General features: G+C 38.8%; 1 protein-coding gene across 2 annotated transcripts in view; it reads right to left on the bottom strand.

Annotated features, from left to right (window-relative positions):
• Nucleotides 1-16,982, bottom strand: part of GFPT2 (glutamine-fructose-6-phosphate transaminase 2) — a 91,117-nt gene that overhangs the window by 7,570 nt on the left and 66,565 nt on the right. For both annotated transcript variants that reach the window (XM_084636369.1, XM_084636368.1), the window contains exons 2-8: nt 8,144-8,251; nt 7,309-7,407; nt 6,237-6,362; nt 4,620-4,678; nt 4,003-4,137; nt 2,939-3,000; nt 456-535 (exon numbers count right to left, since the gene is read on the bottom strand). In XM_084636369.1, the coding sequence (XP_084492495.1) occupies nt 456-535; nt 2,939-3,000; nt 4,003-4,137; nt 4,620-4,678; nt 6,237-6,351 (451 nt within the window). In that variant the 5' untranslated portion in view covers nt 6,352-6,362; nt 7,309-7,407; nt 8,144-8,251. The remainder of the gene's footprint in view (nt 1-455; nt 536-2,938; nt 3,001-4,002; nt 4,138-4,619; nt 4,679-6,236; nt 6,363-7,308; nt 7,408-8,143; nt 8,252-16,982) is intronic.

Genomic DNA, 16,982 nt, shown 5'->3' with positions numbered 1-16,982 from the left:
AAATAAAATCAGACACGTCCAACATATAGACCAATCTGAAATGCAGAACCCAACCAGTTTGAAATATGTTGTGAACTACACAACTCAAGATATCACAAAAAAGCAATGATCACCATTTCTAAGAGGAAACCTGCATTTCTTAGAATTTTGAGTTGAATACTCTAAATGTGTAATGTAGGACCATGCATTTTGTTCAGACTACCTGGTAGCAAGGAGATACACTGCATTTAAGTAACCCCACTCTCAAATGGACATTAAACAGTAATACAAAATTGGGTATTTTCAGGTAAGAACTCACTTTGAGCATCTTTTGATTGTTTTAAAGTACAGAAGTTAACCTCTTCTCTTCGAAAGGACTTAATGTGACTTAAAATTAATTTATGTTTAAAAGAAAATCCTGCTCTGTATTTGTTACATATCTTGAAAAACAAACAGATAAGCTAGTTATAACTTACATGTCCTATACAAGATAGGAATCTGTTCAGTGGAAAGCTTGTATTTGCTGCGAACTCCAATGAGCAGAGGACTCCCTCGCCTGTGAATGCAACAATGAGCAAGTTAGCTAGAAAATCCTTTATACAGAGTAGGTTCACTGATTAAATAGACATCTGCAGAGTTGAAAGGCCATACCCCTTCCTATTCCATAGGGAGGCAGATGTTCCAACCCCACTCTTGTGGCATGATATATTGGGAATAATTCAACTGTAACCCAGTTTCCCCACCTACAACCACCCCTCTTATGGGAAGGCATGTTATAACCTTAGATGGTTACATCCCCAGGCTGCCAGTGCAGCAGCTATGGCTGCTGCTGGTGCAGTATCTCATGCCTAGGGCTTGCTCTGCCCTACAGGTCCCGCCCCCCACCCTCCTTCCTGCAGCTGCTGAGTGCCAAGCGCTGCTGGAAAGGGAGATTGCCCTCAGTATATCATCTAGGCTGCTCTCCTCCACAGCACATACGGAAATGTATATGAGTGAATCTTTAAAGCAGTAGTCGGATCCCTTTATACTACACACTTAAAAAAACTCTTCTTTTCTACATACAAAGTTACTGCTGTCTCATTTCAGAGGCAGAGAAGTGTAAACCCAATAATCACTGTATAACTAGGGATTTGTTTTGCCTTTCTTCCTCTCAAACTCAGGACCCTAATTACTGTGCCTATGGACTTGTGTGATGTTAGGAGGCAAGGCAAAATTCTATCACTTTTTTGAGCCAGATGGCTCATACACCACATTAAGTCACTAGAATATGCTTTAAACCAGTCAATTTTTTTTAACTTCAATTAAAAAGAGTCAGCATACAGATCCACAAGGTTTAAAGAGCTGTTCTCAAATTAAAAACAACTACGTTGAGTTCCTCATAATTTTAAAAATTCCCTACATATTACTGTGAACACCCAGTTTCAGAGAACACTAAAATAAGGAATTCAGATAAACACTGGCATGGAAAATTCTGCTTGCCATCACAGTTATAGGATTTTGCTTATGTGTTCCAAAACATAGAGGAGACTTTTACATTAGTTTTTTCATCTCCATGCCTATAGCAAAAGGAATGCCACTGCTTCTGTTGACTACATAGCTGTACTGTAAAAAGCCGTCTGAGACAAGTGAGGTAACAGTTGTGTAAAACATGAATTACCATCTTGTAAATTGCTTGCCTTTGCTTTTTCCTGAAAGTTGCTTTTCCACTCAGAAATAGCAGAGTTTGTAAACACTATCATGAGTTTTGTCTCTTGGACTAGAGCTAGAGATCAGTGTTTGTGTAACATTTTAGCTCAATGGCTTCTAGCCAGCTTGAATGAATATATTATTCACAGTATTTCTTCAGAATGAAGGAAGAGTGCACAAGCCCTTTCTCCTTTTTGGGTCTGTTATAAACAGTAAAGCAAGTATACCCATTAAAAGCACTTTGGATACAGAAGGTAAACGGAGCTTTTCAAATGACACTCTACAGCAGTGATGGGCAACCTGCGGCCCATCAGGGTAATCTGATTGCGGGCTGCAAAACATTTTGCTGACATTGACCGTCCGTAGGCATGGCCCCCCACAGCTCCCAGTGGCTGTGGTTCACCGTTCCTGGCCAATGGGATCTGTGGGAAGCGGCGGACAGCACGTCCCTGCGGCCCCTTGCTTCCTGCAGCTCCCATTGGCCAGGAATGGTAAACTGCAGCCACTGGGAGCTGTGGGGGGCCATGCCTGCGAACGGTCAACGTCAGCAAAATGTCTCGCAGCCCGCAATCAGATTACCCTGATGGGCCGCAGGTGGCCCACCGGCCACAGGTGGCCCACCACTGTTCTACAGCATACCTAGGAAATTCCACACCTATAGCCCTTCCTATGTGGTGTGTCTGCCTTAGTAAGTTCTTCTCTTGATACAATATATCAATTCCCTATAAAATAACCGAGTTACGTGCATCAAGAATAAGTCTGGTTTGTCAAGTTCTGATGGCTTTTCAGTTGTGTTTACAAAATGCTAATTCACGTTTTACACAATTATTACCTCAACAATCAAGGCTGCCTTTATAACAGAGACTTTCAAAATGAAACTCATGAAACAATTTAATCCTTTAGAATTCTGTAGTTTTAGAAAGTATGAATAGTTCATGATCTCTAAAATCGATTATATTTAATGGTCAATTAAAGAAGTGTTCAGAGGGAATTTGAGTTGCAGTTTGCAACCATTATCTATCTCAGCTCAAGAACATACAGGATGTTATGTACAGATGCAGTATTTTCATCATAATATTAGTCAAGTTTCCTTATTTCATTTTTTTCTAACTCTGTTTTCAAATTGCGTTTGGTTGAACGCTTATAGTTACTTAGAAAATAAAATGGCTAAATACGGAAATGATTGTTCCCATATTTTACTGATCAGAGATTTTATATTACAGACCACCACGAATGAAGAAAATGGGTTTTTAAAAAATGGATTTTTGCTAACCTGGTGGCAACAGCTTCACCTGGGTAATGGATGCTCTTGAAAACCAATGCAAAAGCACCTTCCTGGAAACCATACAAACAAATGATTAAAAAAGGGAAAATCCCCCCCCAAAAGTTACATGAATGAGTCACATTCTGCACTAATCTGGGCCCCTCTCTTCCTGAGGAGCCTCTTGGGTCTAGCTCATTAGGTTATCTGGAGTCTTTTCCTGAAGTCCGATTGCCCCCTTGAAAGGGTCGGCCAGGAAGTAATGGAATAAATGCAAGGCAGACAAACATGCACTCTACAAACTGCCAGAAAGATTAGAAAAAGAGAACTCTCCCTCTCCTCCCACCCCAAGCCAGACACACAAAAGACTGCCAATTCTCTTCATGAGCAACTTTAAGAGTCAATGAAAACTGACAGCTGTAGATTTTCAGTAAGATTTAGAAATGTAATACAAATTTGTTATGCATTACAGGATGTACATGGGATGATTCCCAAGTTTGTAGGCCAAAGTTCAGGTCCTACTACTTCTTAGTTTCCTTACTGTCAAGTGCAAGTATGGGGCTCCAAGACACCACACTCAGAAGCAGCCTTTTATAAGAATGTTTGTTAGAGAGCTTTGAAGTTGAAAAGTACCATACTGTGCAAGAGCAAACTCCTGCCCCATGTTACCAAGACTATCTCCAGACTCTCACATACAGGGACAATATAAAATAGGCGGGGTGCAGAACTGCTCAAAAGCAAAATCTGCAGAAGGGGTGGGCAGTCTATGCAGATGGATTCACCAGTCCCCTAACTAGCTCTGTGTTTTAAACATAAAGCAGTCTAGCAAAAAGCAGCAACACGCCCCTTACTGCTTTAAAATACTGCTAACGAAGTTTGAGATTTACCAAGTTTTTCAAGCTTCCAATGTTTTAATCTAATTACTTGCTCTATAAAAACCACTAAAAAGTTTTTTAAAAAGTTATTTGCAGCATCTTTTAATTAATTCTGTGGGATTCAATAAATTCATGAAGAATATTCGAATAGCACCATAAGCAGTCCCCCTTCACACAGAAAGATGGAATTTCCACACTTACCAGTTGTTGAATAACTCTCTCTACCAAGGCTGAAAAGCTGATATCTTCAGTCTCTCTGTTATCATACATGTATTTGACCAGCTTTGGGATGGTTTCAGTGTCAGTTTCAGATTCAAACTCATAGCCTTTGGTCTCCTGCAATGTTATATATTGAAGGCAAGGTAAGTGTTTTCTTCCTCAGACAGGAACTCAACAAGTGCCTTTAACTGGTGTGTCTCACCAGAAAGATACATATTTCAAACAGAGGATCACATTGGGCTGGTATATATTTATCACTGAACGAAGTGTAAGGATATAACAAAACAGAATAGCATTATTTTCAAAGGAATATTTAGATGAGAGACTTTAGGTAACTATAACAGTGCAGGGTAGAACATGAGCAACAATGTGCGAAGAGGTTTGCAGACAATACCAGTCATGCCATGTAAAGGGCCAGAAATGCACTGCATTGTATCTGTTCCTGGGTGTCCTTATTAGGCAGCTTCCATTATAATACAGTTTTTAAATGAAATACTGCATGCACATTGTAATTCGCATTATGCAGATGCCAGGAGACATGTGTACGTGTTTGCTTGTATTTTCTAGTTTTATAATTATTCAAGTTGTCATAAACGTACCAGAAATTTCCTCAGGTCCTTATAGTTTGTGATGATTCCATTATGGATAACTACAAACTCTGAAGGGAAGATTCAAATTAAAAAACGAATGTGAAACTCCATACACACAAAATTAAAGTCAGAAGCTTAAAGCCACAAAATACATTAGTTACTTCCAGAGCTTTAAGATCAAGATTTATCGCGGAACCCACAGAGTGAACTACAAAATCCTAGGAGTTCTGTTTTTTAAAATACAACCTCATAGGACTTACGTATCAAGATAGTTATATAGCCCTCACCACCACAGTAGTACTGAAGCACTTCCCAGAATAGAAACTGTAAATCTCTTTTCCCCCCTCTTCCCAGCCAGCCAATGGGAGAAACAGCTTGATTGGTTTATAAGGGGAAGAGAAGAGTGTGATCTTCTTTTTCAAAAAGAAGTCTGTTGCCCTCTTTAAAGAGATCACACTCAATTTCTGAGATTAAATATTGCAACTAGATATTAATATTAACAGTAATCTTTATTAACTTTAGTTTATTATAGACAGTGTTTTGTTAGATATTAACAATTATGTTAAATAGAATATATGAATTTAGCCAGATCGAGCAATGATTAAACCCCTTGTAAACCAATTAAAAATTCACCACCCAAAAATCATTACATTTGTAAGAGACAACAGGCCATTCGGAAACTGTAGTCTCAATCAAAGAATGTGTTAGTGCAGCTGGACACTTCAAACAATAAAACAGCTAAGTTTCATTGTTTGGATAGAAGTTTTCAAATAGGGTAACTCCATTTTCACTCCTGGGGGTGACTGACAGTAAGGGAAGATTTAAAAATAAAGAAATTTCTTTAAAAATAAAAACTATTATGAGCCAAATTTTCAAAAGAATTCAGTTCCCACAATAAGTAGCAAGGTTTTTAAACAGAGATTAGTATGCTGGGGGCTGAGTACTTTTGAACATTTGGCCCATCAACACAGCTACCACCTCTTGCAAAGGTGGATTAACTATGCTAAGGGAAGATGCTCTCCCCACTGGTGTAGCAGCATCTCCACTGAAGTGCTAGGGCAATGCAGCTGTGCCTGTGGAGTGTTTTAAGTGTAGATCTGCCCTTAGAATTTCTAGCCAATCAGGATTCAGACATAATAGATTGCTCAAACTTCATTACGAAAATTTCTAAGCATTTTACAGCCCCCAACAGGCTAAATTCATCCTCAATCTAATCCCTTCGAAATGCAATTACACCAACGATGACTTTGACGCGATAAGATGTATTTCTATATTGTGTCCGAGTAGATGGCTAGTTGTACTGAAAATTTTGATACACACAAATATTTATTGGTAGAACAATTTATACCCTTAGTGATTTAATTGCACTTGTTTCTCAAGCATGACACAAATTTCACTTAAGACTATTAGATGCAGGGATGTTTTATTTGAGCAATTACTGCTTTGCCAAATTCAGAAAAATCCACAAAATTGTTCGCTGAAATTTCTGTTTGACAAGGTAACTGAGTTCAGACTATCTGAAATTTACACACATAAATCAGTTTTACAGTAATCCACTGTATTCTGAAGTCTTTGGTGACATTTCAAATTCAAATAGGATTCCAGATTGGTACAGAGAATACCTACCATTCTTTTTATCTGATCTCTGAGGGTGACTATTCACTGCATTGGGCACTCCATGGGTTGCCCAGCGAGTGTGAGCAATTCCAAAATGTGTTTCAAAATCTGCCTTTAAGTCCATGCCATCTTGTTCTATAGAGAGGGAAATCAGTTCACTAACAGCTTTAAATTGAATCTTAAAATCACACAAACCGCAAGATTAACAGAATTTGGTCCCCCAACGTTTTTACATTTCAGTAGATTAAAAAGCAGTTAGAAGATGGCAAAAAAACCTTAAGTATTTACTTTCATGACACTAAACTTTGGGTGGTTCAAGTTATTGTGATTAAAACCTTTATTTGCTAATGCTGAACCATTTTCAACCAATTCTAACAGTTATGCACGAAGCCAAAAGTTCACATTACTATAAGATACAATGCAGATATATTGAAACGTGACTTCTGCTTTTCATAGATGGAAGTGGAACATGGACAGAACCCGGTCATCAGCAGGAGGGATCAAACCAGGGACCTCTGGAGCTTAGTGCATGAGCCTCTAATGCCTGAGCTAAAGGTCAACTGGCTGTTAGCTAGAGCAATCAGTGTCTCTCTCTCCAACTCTCTCTCAGTGGTGTCAACCCCACTAGATGGGGCAGAACTCCACACCCAGAGGGTGTGTGGGTTACAGAAGCGTTATATAAAACTGATGCTGTGAAGACAGCCAGTTGCTTTAGTGCTAATAAGAGCTTCTGTTGTACAACAGTCCATGTTCTGCCATTCCTGCTGCAGAATGTCCATTAAGTATATGACTGCTTGCAAGAGGAAGCTCATATTTCAAGGAGCATGGTAGCCACCCAAAAATGAAGAGTGGACTGAGGCTTCCATCACTTTAACAAGAAGAATGCTGCTTTACACTTGGAGCATGAAGACGGATTTACTTTGTGACAGCCAGTGTGGCTGATCACAGACCACTCACTCCAATCTAATGCCTGTTATACAATGCAGCGATCAGCGGTAATGTTTTCACACGAGTGAGGTCTAAGGTGATATCTGCATACCAGCAATACATACAAAGCCAACATACGAATTTTTAAACTTACTGTGTAACTCCTCATCTAGTGCCTTCACTTTTCCTCTTTTCTTGATTAGTCTGATGTACCTTTCTTTATCTTCGTTATTATTTCCATCAATGGCAACACCTAGAATTCAGAAGACCTATCTGTGAGTGTCAGTTACTTAAGAAATGAATTTAACTAGATGATCATGATGTTCCCTTCTAGCCTTAAAGTCTGAGTCTATAAGAAATGTCCAACCTGAGATGAGACTGACATGCACATGCAAAGGCATGGCTCTACTTCAAAATTAGCCTCCAAAGAGAAACTCTTGAAGTCTATTACTGGACTCCTGTAGATTAGATTAGGGCAATTCCTGTCTCCCCAGTTCAGGCAAAATTCCCACTGAAGTCAACAGGACTTTTGCCTAAGTAAGGACCCCCAGCTAGATTTTGCCTAGTGACATTAAAAAGTTATATGTCATTTTAATAAGCCTCCTTGATTCCCGCCCCCCCTCCAACAAGACACATGCTACCCCAACCCAAAAAAAGCCCCAAACCCAACCCTATAGTGTGTAGACAGTGTTCCCTTATCCTGTTTGCTTTGATTACATGATCTACACCTCAATTATAGGTGAACACCTGGTTAAATCAAGTGTTCAGCCCTTGAAGTCCTAAGGAAAGTTGAAGATGAGATTAATAGTCAAGATAAATTATTTTGATCCTCTCCTGGCAATGGTATAAAATTAGCTTGAGAGAATACTGTGCAAATCAAGATGCTGAGTTCTGATTAAAAGTATTAGCCATATTATCTTAAATTTAAAGGTAAGCAGTTAGCATCATCCTGTTTACAAATGCTCACATGTACAAGTAAATTTAGATACCTGCAGAGTCATAGCCTCTGTATTCTAATCTCTGTAGCCCTTTTATCAGGGTCTCAAATATCTGCTTCCGAGTCTGAGGTACTCTGTAGTTCAGATAAGCAAAGATTCCTGTAAAACAAGGAGAGAGGAAGGGAGACAGAACAGAAAGCAAATATTTAGTTTGAATCCCTTCAGAAATTGATTTAAAATCCTTTATGGAATTCAAAACATTTATTTATTGGTAAGATTAAACAAACAAACCAACCAACCACGCATTTCCCAATAAAGTCTATATTTGGTACAGTCATTCCCAGTGGGCTTTAAAATGGGAAGAGAAATTTATCCAACCATTTTAAATGCTGCAAACCAAATACAGTGTTCATGTTCATTAAACAAGTGCACCAGTTCTAAGCAATGCTTAGCCTTTCATTCTCATCACAGTCATATCCAATTAGGAGCAGCAGCGAACATCAAAAGCTGAAAAAAGAGTCTTCCCAACACTTCATGATGATTGCAGCTGAAAATGAGAGTATTGTGATCAACTTCATATCTATAACTAAGACATCTGAATACTAAGGTACAACAAAAGGTGACATTAGTAATCAAAGGCAGGGCCCAAAATGCTTAAATAGGATAGATACTTTGAGTAGTTATCTATTTTTGAAAAGTTTCTACTTTATATGGTGTTCAATGGTCATTTTAGCAGGGGGAGAGAAGAGAAAACTAGGGAAGCAAATACAAAGGAAAGAAAAGACATCGAAAAGGAAGGACAAAAAAGTGAGGGGACAAAAGGACACCCCCCCGAAGTTCTCCCTCAACATAACCGGCTTGTCACCCCTGACTCTACGAAGAGTTATTAGTCCCATTTGTCATCCCACATGCTTCAGGGCTCTGGGTTACTCCGTTGAATTCTTTCCTAGGTGTCTGGCTGGTAGGTCTTGATGACATGCTCAGGGTCTAACTGATCACCATATTTGGGGTCAGGAGGAAATTTTCCCGCAGGTCAGATTGGCAGACACTCTAGGGGATTTTCACCTTCCGCTGCAGCTGTGCAGTATGGGTCACTTGCTGCTTGAAACTAGAGTCAATGATGGCTTCTCTGTAACTTGAAGTCTTTAAATCACGATTGGAGAATATCAGTAACTCAGCCAGAGGTTATGGGTCTATTACAGGAGTGGGTGGGTGAAGTGCTGTGGTGAGCAATATGCAGGAAGTCAGATTAGATGATCATGACGGACCCTTCTGACCTTAACGTCTATGAGGTCATCTTGTTCAGAGAGCAATCTGCTGTAGAAAAGAACTGAACACTCTGCTCCATAAACAGAAAGACAGAATGAGAAGAAAGTGCACAAGCTGGAATCTCTTTTCTTGAATGGGAGGGAAAGAAGAACAGGGGAATGGGACACCACTAAGACAGGAAGGAATTCTTGATGTGTCAGGTCATTTTCTGAAGGCTGAGGTGAAGCAGAGTAATAGCATAATGAGACTGAAGGATAACTGATCACTGATCACTTTAGAGGGTGCAACTATATTCAGTTTTTGGTGTGTGTGTACACGCAGGGGGGGGGGGTTGTTTGTTTTTTTAAGGAGACCTGCAAGCAAAAGACAAAACATGTATTCTTGTGACCATTTTTGTTCTAATGGTAGCCTGGAAGGTTTTGCTGTTAAAAAATGCCTTTAACATTATAAATTAGCTCCTGTCTAGTCCAGAAAACCATATCCAGACGAGAGAACTAGTGAAAGTGACATCACAGAGCTAAAGGAGTAAAAGTTGAGCTATTAAGAGACAGTTAAACTTGAAAGTATTGTTTTTATTAACAAATACAGAGCTGCAATGACTAATTAACATTTTGAATACAAGAAGCATTTGTTAATACCTTCACTCCATCAATTAAAGATATTGAGAACTCAACATCATAATTTACATATCCCAGTGGTCCTCCAAAAGCAAGGAAGTTGTAGTGAAGATATTATAGTTGAACATCTAGGGACAAATTCATTGTTGGTGTAAATCCAGCAATTTCAAAGAATTTCTACCACAGATATTACAATTAGCCTGATAGCTTTTTAATCTCACATAAACTATTGTGCTCATTAGACTGATCCAGAATAGCATATCCTCAGTAGAACAGTTCTGCACTACAGAATAGAAATCCCTCTGTTTAGTCTCTCTCACCAACAGAAGTTGGTCCAATAAAAGATATTACCTCACCCATCTTCTCTCTAATATCCTGGGACCAACACAGCAACAACAGCACTGCATATATCTGTTTAGCCTAGGCATTTCTAATATGCTCATCATATTAATATCCGGGTGGCAGTATGTGCAGAGAACATTGACACATTAGATGCTTTTAAAAAAATTTAACTGAACACATTGAAAGTGTTATTCTTAAATGGATTTCTTGGAAGTAATGTCTACAGTTTATTACATATAAAGGCTCCTTAGACTGCGGATTTTTGGACAGCTTTTTCAGACACCCAGTTCCAGTTGTTTGGTGCATGTCATCAGCCTCAAGAGCAGAATTTTTAAATACAGATTTCTTAATATCATTCCAAAACATTGTTACATGCCTCCCTTTTCAGCTCCAACCCTTCTTTCTATGCCAGATTTCACAACGTCTTTAAAGACACCTCAGGCATGTATGTTCAGTGTGGCGTCTTCGTGACTATGCAGAGCTCCAGGAAAAGCTTCGTTTGGGACGGCCTTTACAATGCTACCAGTGTGCTGTAATTGTTAAAGGCTCCTTGTTTCTAGGAAACTCTAGCTATGTTTCTACATATGTCAACTCAGAGGTTCAGAAGCCACTAGAGGCCATTACGCTGAAAGTGATAGCTGCACCTGGGTTGCCAAGGAATATATTACAAACTCTTTGGGTATAGGGAAATAATTCATTCTCAAAACCAAACCTCTCCAGTATTTTTTTGTGTTTCATAATTTATTCACTCATGTACTTTCTTCCCTGAACAGATCATCCTTTTGGCTGGATTTAAAGAGGAGTTGAGCAACATGCAATTAGACCTCACTTCATCGGATGCATACCGTGGAAACTGCAGCAGACTTTATATATACACAGAGAATATGAAACAATACCTCCTCCCACCCCCACTGTCCTGCTGGTAATAGCTTATCTAAAGTGATCATCAGGTGGGCCATTTCCAGCACAAATCCAGGTTTTCTCCCCCTCCACACAGATTCACTCTCCTGCTGGTGATAGCCCATCACTGATGATCACTTTAGATAAGCTATTACCAGCAGGACAGTGGGGTGGGAGGAGGTATTGTTTCATATTCTCTGTGTATATATAAAGTCTGCTGCAGTTTCCACGGTATGCATCCGATGAAGTGAGCTGTAGCTCACGAAAGCTCATGCTCAAATAAATTGGTTAGTCTCTAAGGTGCCACAAGTCCTCCTTTTCTTTTTGCGAATACAGACTAACACGGCTGTTACTCTGAAACATGCAATTAGACCAACATTTTAGTAAAGTGTTTTCTGAAAAGCTCGCATCCACTGGAAGCTGAACCAAATTACAGGTTTGACAAATATTTTTACTTGATATAAAGGAGACTTGTGAAACTGATCCCTCTGAAAACCATTAAAAAGTGTTAGCTAGAGGCAATTTCCAACAGAACTTGTAATAAAAAAGGCTAACACATTTTAGCTTAAGTATTATACCAAAAAAATCAAGTAAAGCCATTGAAAGTGATGGTCTCACCTCACTAGCACAATTTAAAAAAAAAAATGAAGTGTTGTCCTTGAATATAAATCTGGGGTACAAGATAGAATTGGATATTTTATATCTAACTGCTAATGTTCAAAGTCATTCTTTTGTCTTTTGCTACAGTATTGTCCTTTGACCACAATACCATGTTGTAACTGCATCACACAGAAGATGAAGCCAGTTATAAACTGTAGTAATGACTGTAATTATCTGGTTTGATCAAGTTACTTGTAGCTGATTGTCTATTCCAGTGCAAAATGGCTTCTGTACAAACAAAACACCAAAATACTGCTCAGAAGTTTAAGAAAGAGCAGAGTTAATCTTTGCTTGAGGCCTCTCCTTAAACCCCCATCAAGAGTCTGCAGTTCTGGCTTTCTCTGGCAGACTGCATGTCATGTGTTAGAAAAAGGATTCTGAGAATTTTCTATTGAAAAACTTCACAAGAATGCTTGTAATTGCAAGATTCCACCAAGATGGGAGCAGCCTATGCTCTGAATTTGACCGAAAGTAAAGGCACTTCCCCGCCCCAAGAGATTAAAGTCCACGTTCAATAGTTGGAGCGAGTGCGTTGTTGGTGCCAGAAACTTAGCTCTGAGAGAAGAAAGTGAAATTCACTTTTAGATGGACTAGAGCTTATTTTACACTTAAAATAGCCAGTCTGCTTAAAAGAGTCAACACTTTTTACATTGCATCCTCATAGGATCGAAACATCACTTTTAAATGTGACAGATGTGGCAGAGACTCTCTCTCCCGAGTGGGTCTCTTCAGCCACATTTGCAGATGCCATAAAAACAAGCTCAGTAAATTTTTTTACCTCTCAGTGGCACCTACCCGTGGTCTCTCGAGACTGACAGATGCCTACTACTACTCTTCCTCCCTTATTTTCATGCAACAACATTGCCATTTACGTAAATGGCAATTCTGGCCAAAATTTTCCAGATTAGTCACCTGAAAAGGGTACTTAGGTTTCTATGTAGATAAATTTAGGTACTTAAATTTAAGGAACCGACATTGCAAACCTTTGGCTTGTATGTACTACCTAACCCCACCCCACACATACACAAAATCAGAGATTAGACAAGAAGGTACCACAGTGAATATTTCCAGATTTACATCATTGGAGGAGACAATAAACCTTAAGGGACTATTAATACTTTTTACAAATCTTAAAATATCTGCTGACTGTAGAGAGAATATTGAAAGTGTTCAGGTTTCACAGAGCAGCTTCAACATGCCATGTATGTGTTAAGGGGTACGTGACAGTTAATGGGGTCATACATGTTATCCTGGGCATTTTACAGATGCCTCACATCCAGAACAAGGATTCCCTGTCCTCTTCCCCCCTCCCATGGCATTTTGGGACTGAAGTTCCATTGTAAAAATTAAAAAATGTTATATTACTGAAGACATCTGGTCCACAAATGCTGGTGGTGGCAGAAGGCGGAGTGCAATTAAATCACATCATTCTCACGATACGTGACTGGTTACTCCCCTTGCTATTTCATACTGAGTCAGTTACCCCACCCCTAAATTAGAAATGTTACTAAACTGCGTTAGCAGGATTAACTCCCTTATTTCCTCAATCAATAAAGCCTGCATACCTTCGGATTAAGTCACTTCCAGTCTCTCAGTTGAATGTTTCTGACATGTCTGTTTACCTAGGGTTGTCTCTCACCTAGGTTGCTTTGTTGTTGTTTGTTTTAATTAAGGTACCTTTTAAGTTTGTTTTGATGAAAGCAACTTAAAAGTAAGTAGATGTTCGAACATCTCCTTGGACATTTTCAAAAAGACAAAGCACTGATTTCTGCTTCAGAGCATAAAAGTAAGGGAGACTCAGTAAAACTCAATTTGAGCCCAAATCTCACACCAAGAACCTTTTTAAAGTTTCATTCAAGTACAGGTAAGTAGCACACTTTTCCTTGTCCCTCAATGGACTCCTCACCTTTACCAAATTCCTCACAAATTTTGAGGAGCCTCTCTACATTAAAAAAAGTTTTCAAAAAAAAAAAAATTCCCTCTGTTGCTAAACTGCACTGCATTAGCAGCATTGAGAGCCCTAGTGTATACAGGCTGCTATCACTTTTTAAAGCATCATAGAATCTAGTTTCAGAGTAGCAGCCATGTTAGTCTGTATCCACAAAAACTAAGGAGTACTTGTGGCACCTTAGAGACGAACAAATTTATTAGAGCATAAGCTTCCGTGGGCTACAGCTCACTTCATCGGATGCATAGAATGGAACATATAGTAAGATAGATATACATATGCACAGAGGAGGTGGAAGTTGCCATACAAACTGTAAGAGGCTAATGATAATAGCTCATCTTAATTAGCCTCTTACAATTTGTATGGCAACTTCCACCTTCTCTGTACGTGTGTGTATATATGTATACACACACACACACACACACACACACCTTCTTACTATATGTTCCATTCTATGCATCCGATGAAGTGGGCTGTAGCCCATGAAAGCTTATGCTCTAATAAATGTATTAGTCTCTAAGGTGCCACAAGTCCTCCTGTTCTTTTTATAGAATCTAGTCACATTCAAAGCCAGCCTAATCAACAATCTTAAAGGTCTTGCTTTCAGTAGGAAAGCAAAGGTTTGCTGTAGCATAGACATGGCCTTGGCTAATTCAATAGCTACAACAGCACAAAAAGAAAAGGAGGACTTGTGGCACCTTGGAGACTAACCAATTTATTTGAACATTTATTTGAACATAAGCTTTCGTGAGCTTCTCACGAAAGCTTATGTTCAAATAAATGTTCAAATAAATTGGTTAGTCTCTAAGGTGCCACAAGTCCTCCTTTTCTTTTTGCGAATACAGACTAACACGGCTGTTACTCTACAACAGCACAGTAGCTCTGTGGAGTTGACACTTCTTACATTGATGGAAGAGGTTTTTCTGTTGATGTAGTTATCCACCTCTCTGAGAAGTGGCCTAGGCCGATGGCAGAATTCTACTGAGTCATGTGAAAACTACTACAAACTGTCTTATCACTAGGATTTTAACTAGGGCTGTCAATTAATTGCAGTTTACTCACGCGATTTAACTAAAAAAAAATTAATTGCAATTAATCACACTGTTAAACAATAGAATACCTATTGAAATTTATTAAATTTTTTGGATTTTTTTCTACATTTTCAAATATATTTGTATTAAAAACACAGAATACAAAGTGTACACTGCTCACTTTATATTATTTTTATTACAAATATTTGCACTGTAAAAATGATAAACAAAAGCAATAGTATTTTTAATTCACCTCTTAGAAGTACTGCAGTGCAATCTCTTTATCATGAAAGAGAAACTTAAAAAAACAAAATCTACATTTTTGTTTGCGTGCAGTTATGTAACACAACAAAGTAAAACTTCCAAGCCTACTAGTCCACTCAGTCCTACTTCTTGTTTAGTCAATCGCTAAGACAAACAAGTTTCAGAGTAGCAGCTGTGTTAGTCTGTATCCACAAAAAGAAAAGGAGTACTTGTGGCACCTTAGAGACTAACAAATTTATTTGAGCATAAGCTTTCGTGAGGTACAGCTCACTTCATCGGATTGTTTACATTTATGGGAGATTCTGCTGCCTTCTTCTTATTTACCATGTCACCTGAAAGTGAGAAAAGGCGTTCACATGGCACTTTTGTAGGCAGCATTGCAAAGTAGTTACATGCCAGATATGCTAAACATTCATATGCCCCTTCATGCTTTGGCCAGCATTCTAGAGGACATGCTTCCATGCTGATGTTGCCCGCTAAAAAAATAATGCGGTAATTAAATTTGTGACTGAACTCCTTGGGGGAGAACTGTATGTCTCATGTTCTGTTTTCCCTGCATTTCATGTTATAGCAGTCTCGGATGATGAGCCACCACATGTTCGTTTTAAGAATACTTTCACAGATTTGACAAAATGCAAAGAAGGTACCAATGTGAGATTTTTAAGGATAGCTACAGCACTTGACCTAAAGTTTAAGAATCTGAAGTGCCTTCCAAAAGAGGGATGAGCTGCGGAGCATGCTTTCTGAATTCTTAAAAGAGCAACACTCCGATGTGGAAACTATAGAACCCAAACCACCAAAAAAGAAAAATCAACCTTCTGCTGGTGGCAACTGACTCACATAACAAAAATCAACATGCGTCGGTCCACACTGCTATGTGTTGTTATTGAGCAGAACCCATCATCAGCACGGACGCATGTCCTCTGGAATGGTGGTTGAAGCATGAAGGGACATGTGAATCTTTACCACATCTGGCTCACAAATATCTTGCAATACCTGCTACAACAGTGCCATGCGAACGCCTATTCTCACTTTCAGGTGATATTGTAAACAAGAAGCAGGCAGCATTATCTCCTGCAAATTGTAACCAAATTTGTTTGTCTGAGCGATTGGCTTAAGTAGAACTGAGTGGACTCTTAGGCTCTAAAGTTTTACATTGTTTTGTTTTTGAATGCAGGTTGTTGGGTTTTTTTACATAATTCTACATTTCTAAATTCAACTTTCATGATAAAGAGGTTGCACTACAGTACTTGTATTAAGTGAATTGAAAAATACTTTTGTTTTTTACAGTGCAAATATTTGTAATCAAAAATAAATAAAGTGAGCACTGTACACTTTGTATTCTGTCTTGTATTTGAATTCAATATATTTGAAAATTTAGACATCAAAAATATTTAAATAATGGTATTCTATTATTGTTTAACAGCACAATTAATCACAATTAATTTTTTTTAATCGCTTGACAGCCCTAATTTTAACTCAAGTGAAGAACACACTTTTTCCCCTAGGGAAGACACAGCCAAGTGTCAAGAGGAGACATTTGGACCTAGAGCAGTAGTTTTCACCTTTTCATTTGCAGACCCCTAAAAAATTTCAAATGGAGGTGAAGACCCCTTTGTAAATCTTAGACATGGTCTGCAGACCCCCAGAGTTAGCAGGCCAAAGGCTGAAAAAACCACTGATCTAGAGCAAAGATTAATAGTGGAGCCACCCAGTAACCCAAAAACAGAGAACCACTGAAGTGGACCACCTGAAGCCTGTTGTGATGAAAGATGTTTGGGGGCAAGCCAGCAAGATGGAGTTTGGGGGAGGACAATCAAACAGAAAGATACGACTGGTCCAAAAGGGAGTTAAGGATG

This window comes from Lepidochelys olivacea, assembly GCF_965140295.1.
Source record: "Lepidochelys olivacea isolate rLepOli2 genome assembly, chromosome: 8".
In the NCBI taxonomy this organism is placed as follows: domain Eukaryota; kingdom Metazoa; phylum Chordata; order Testudines; family Cheloniidae; genus Lepidochelys; species Lepidochelys olivacea.
This window is presented reverse-complemented; position numbering and strand designations above follow the sequence as displayed.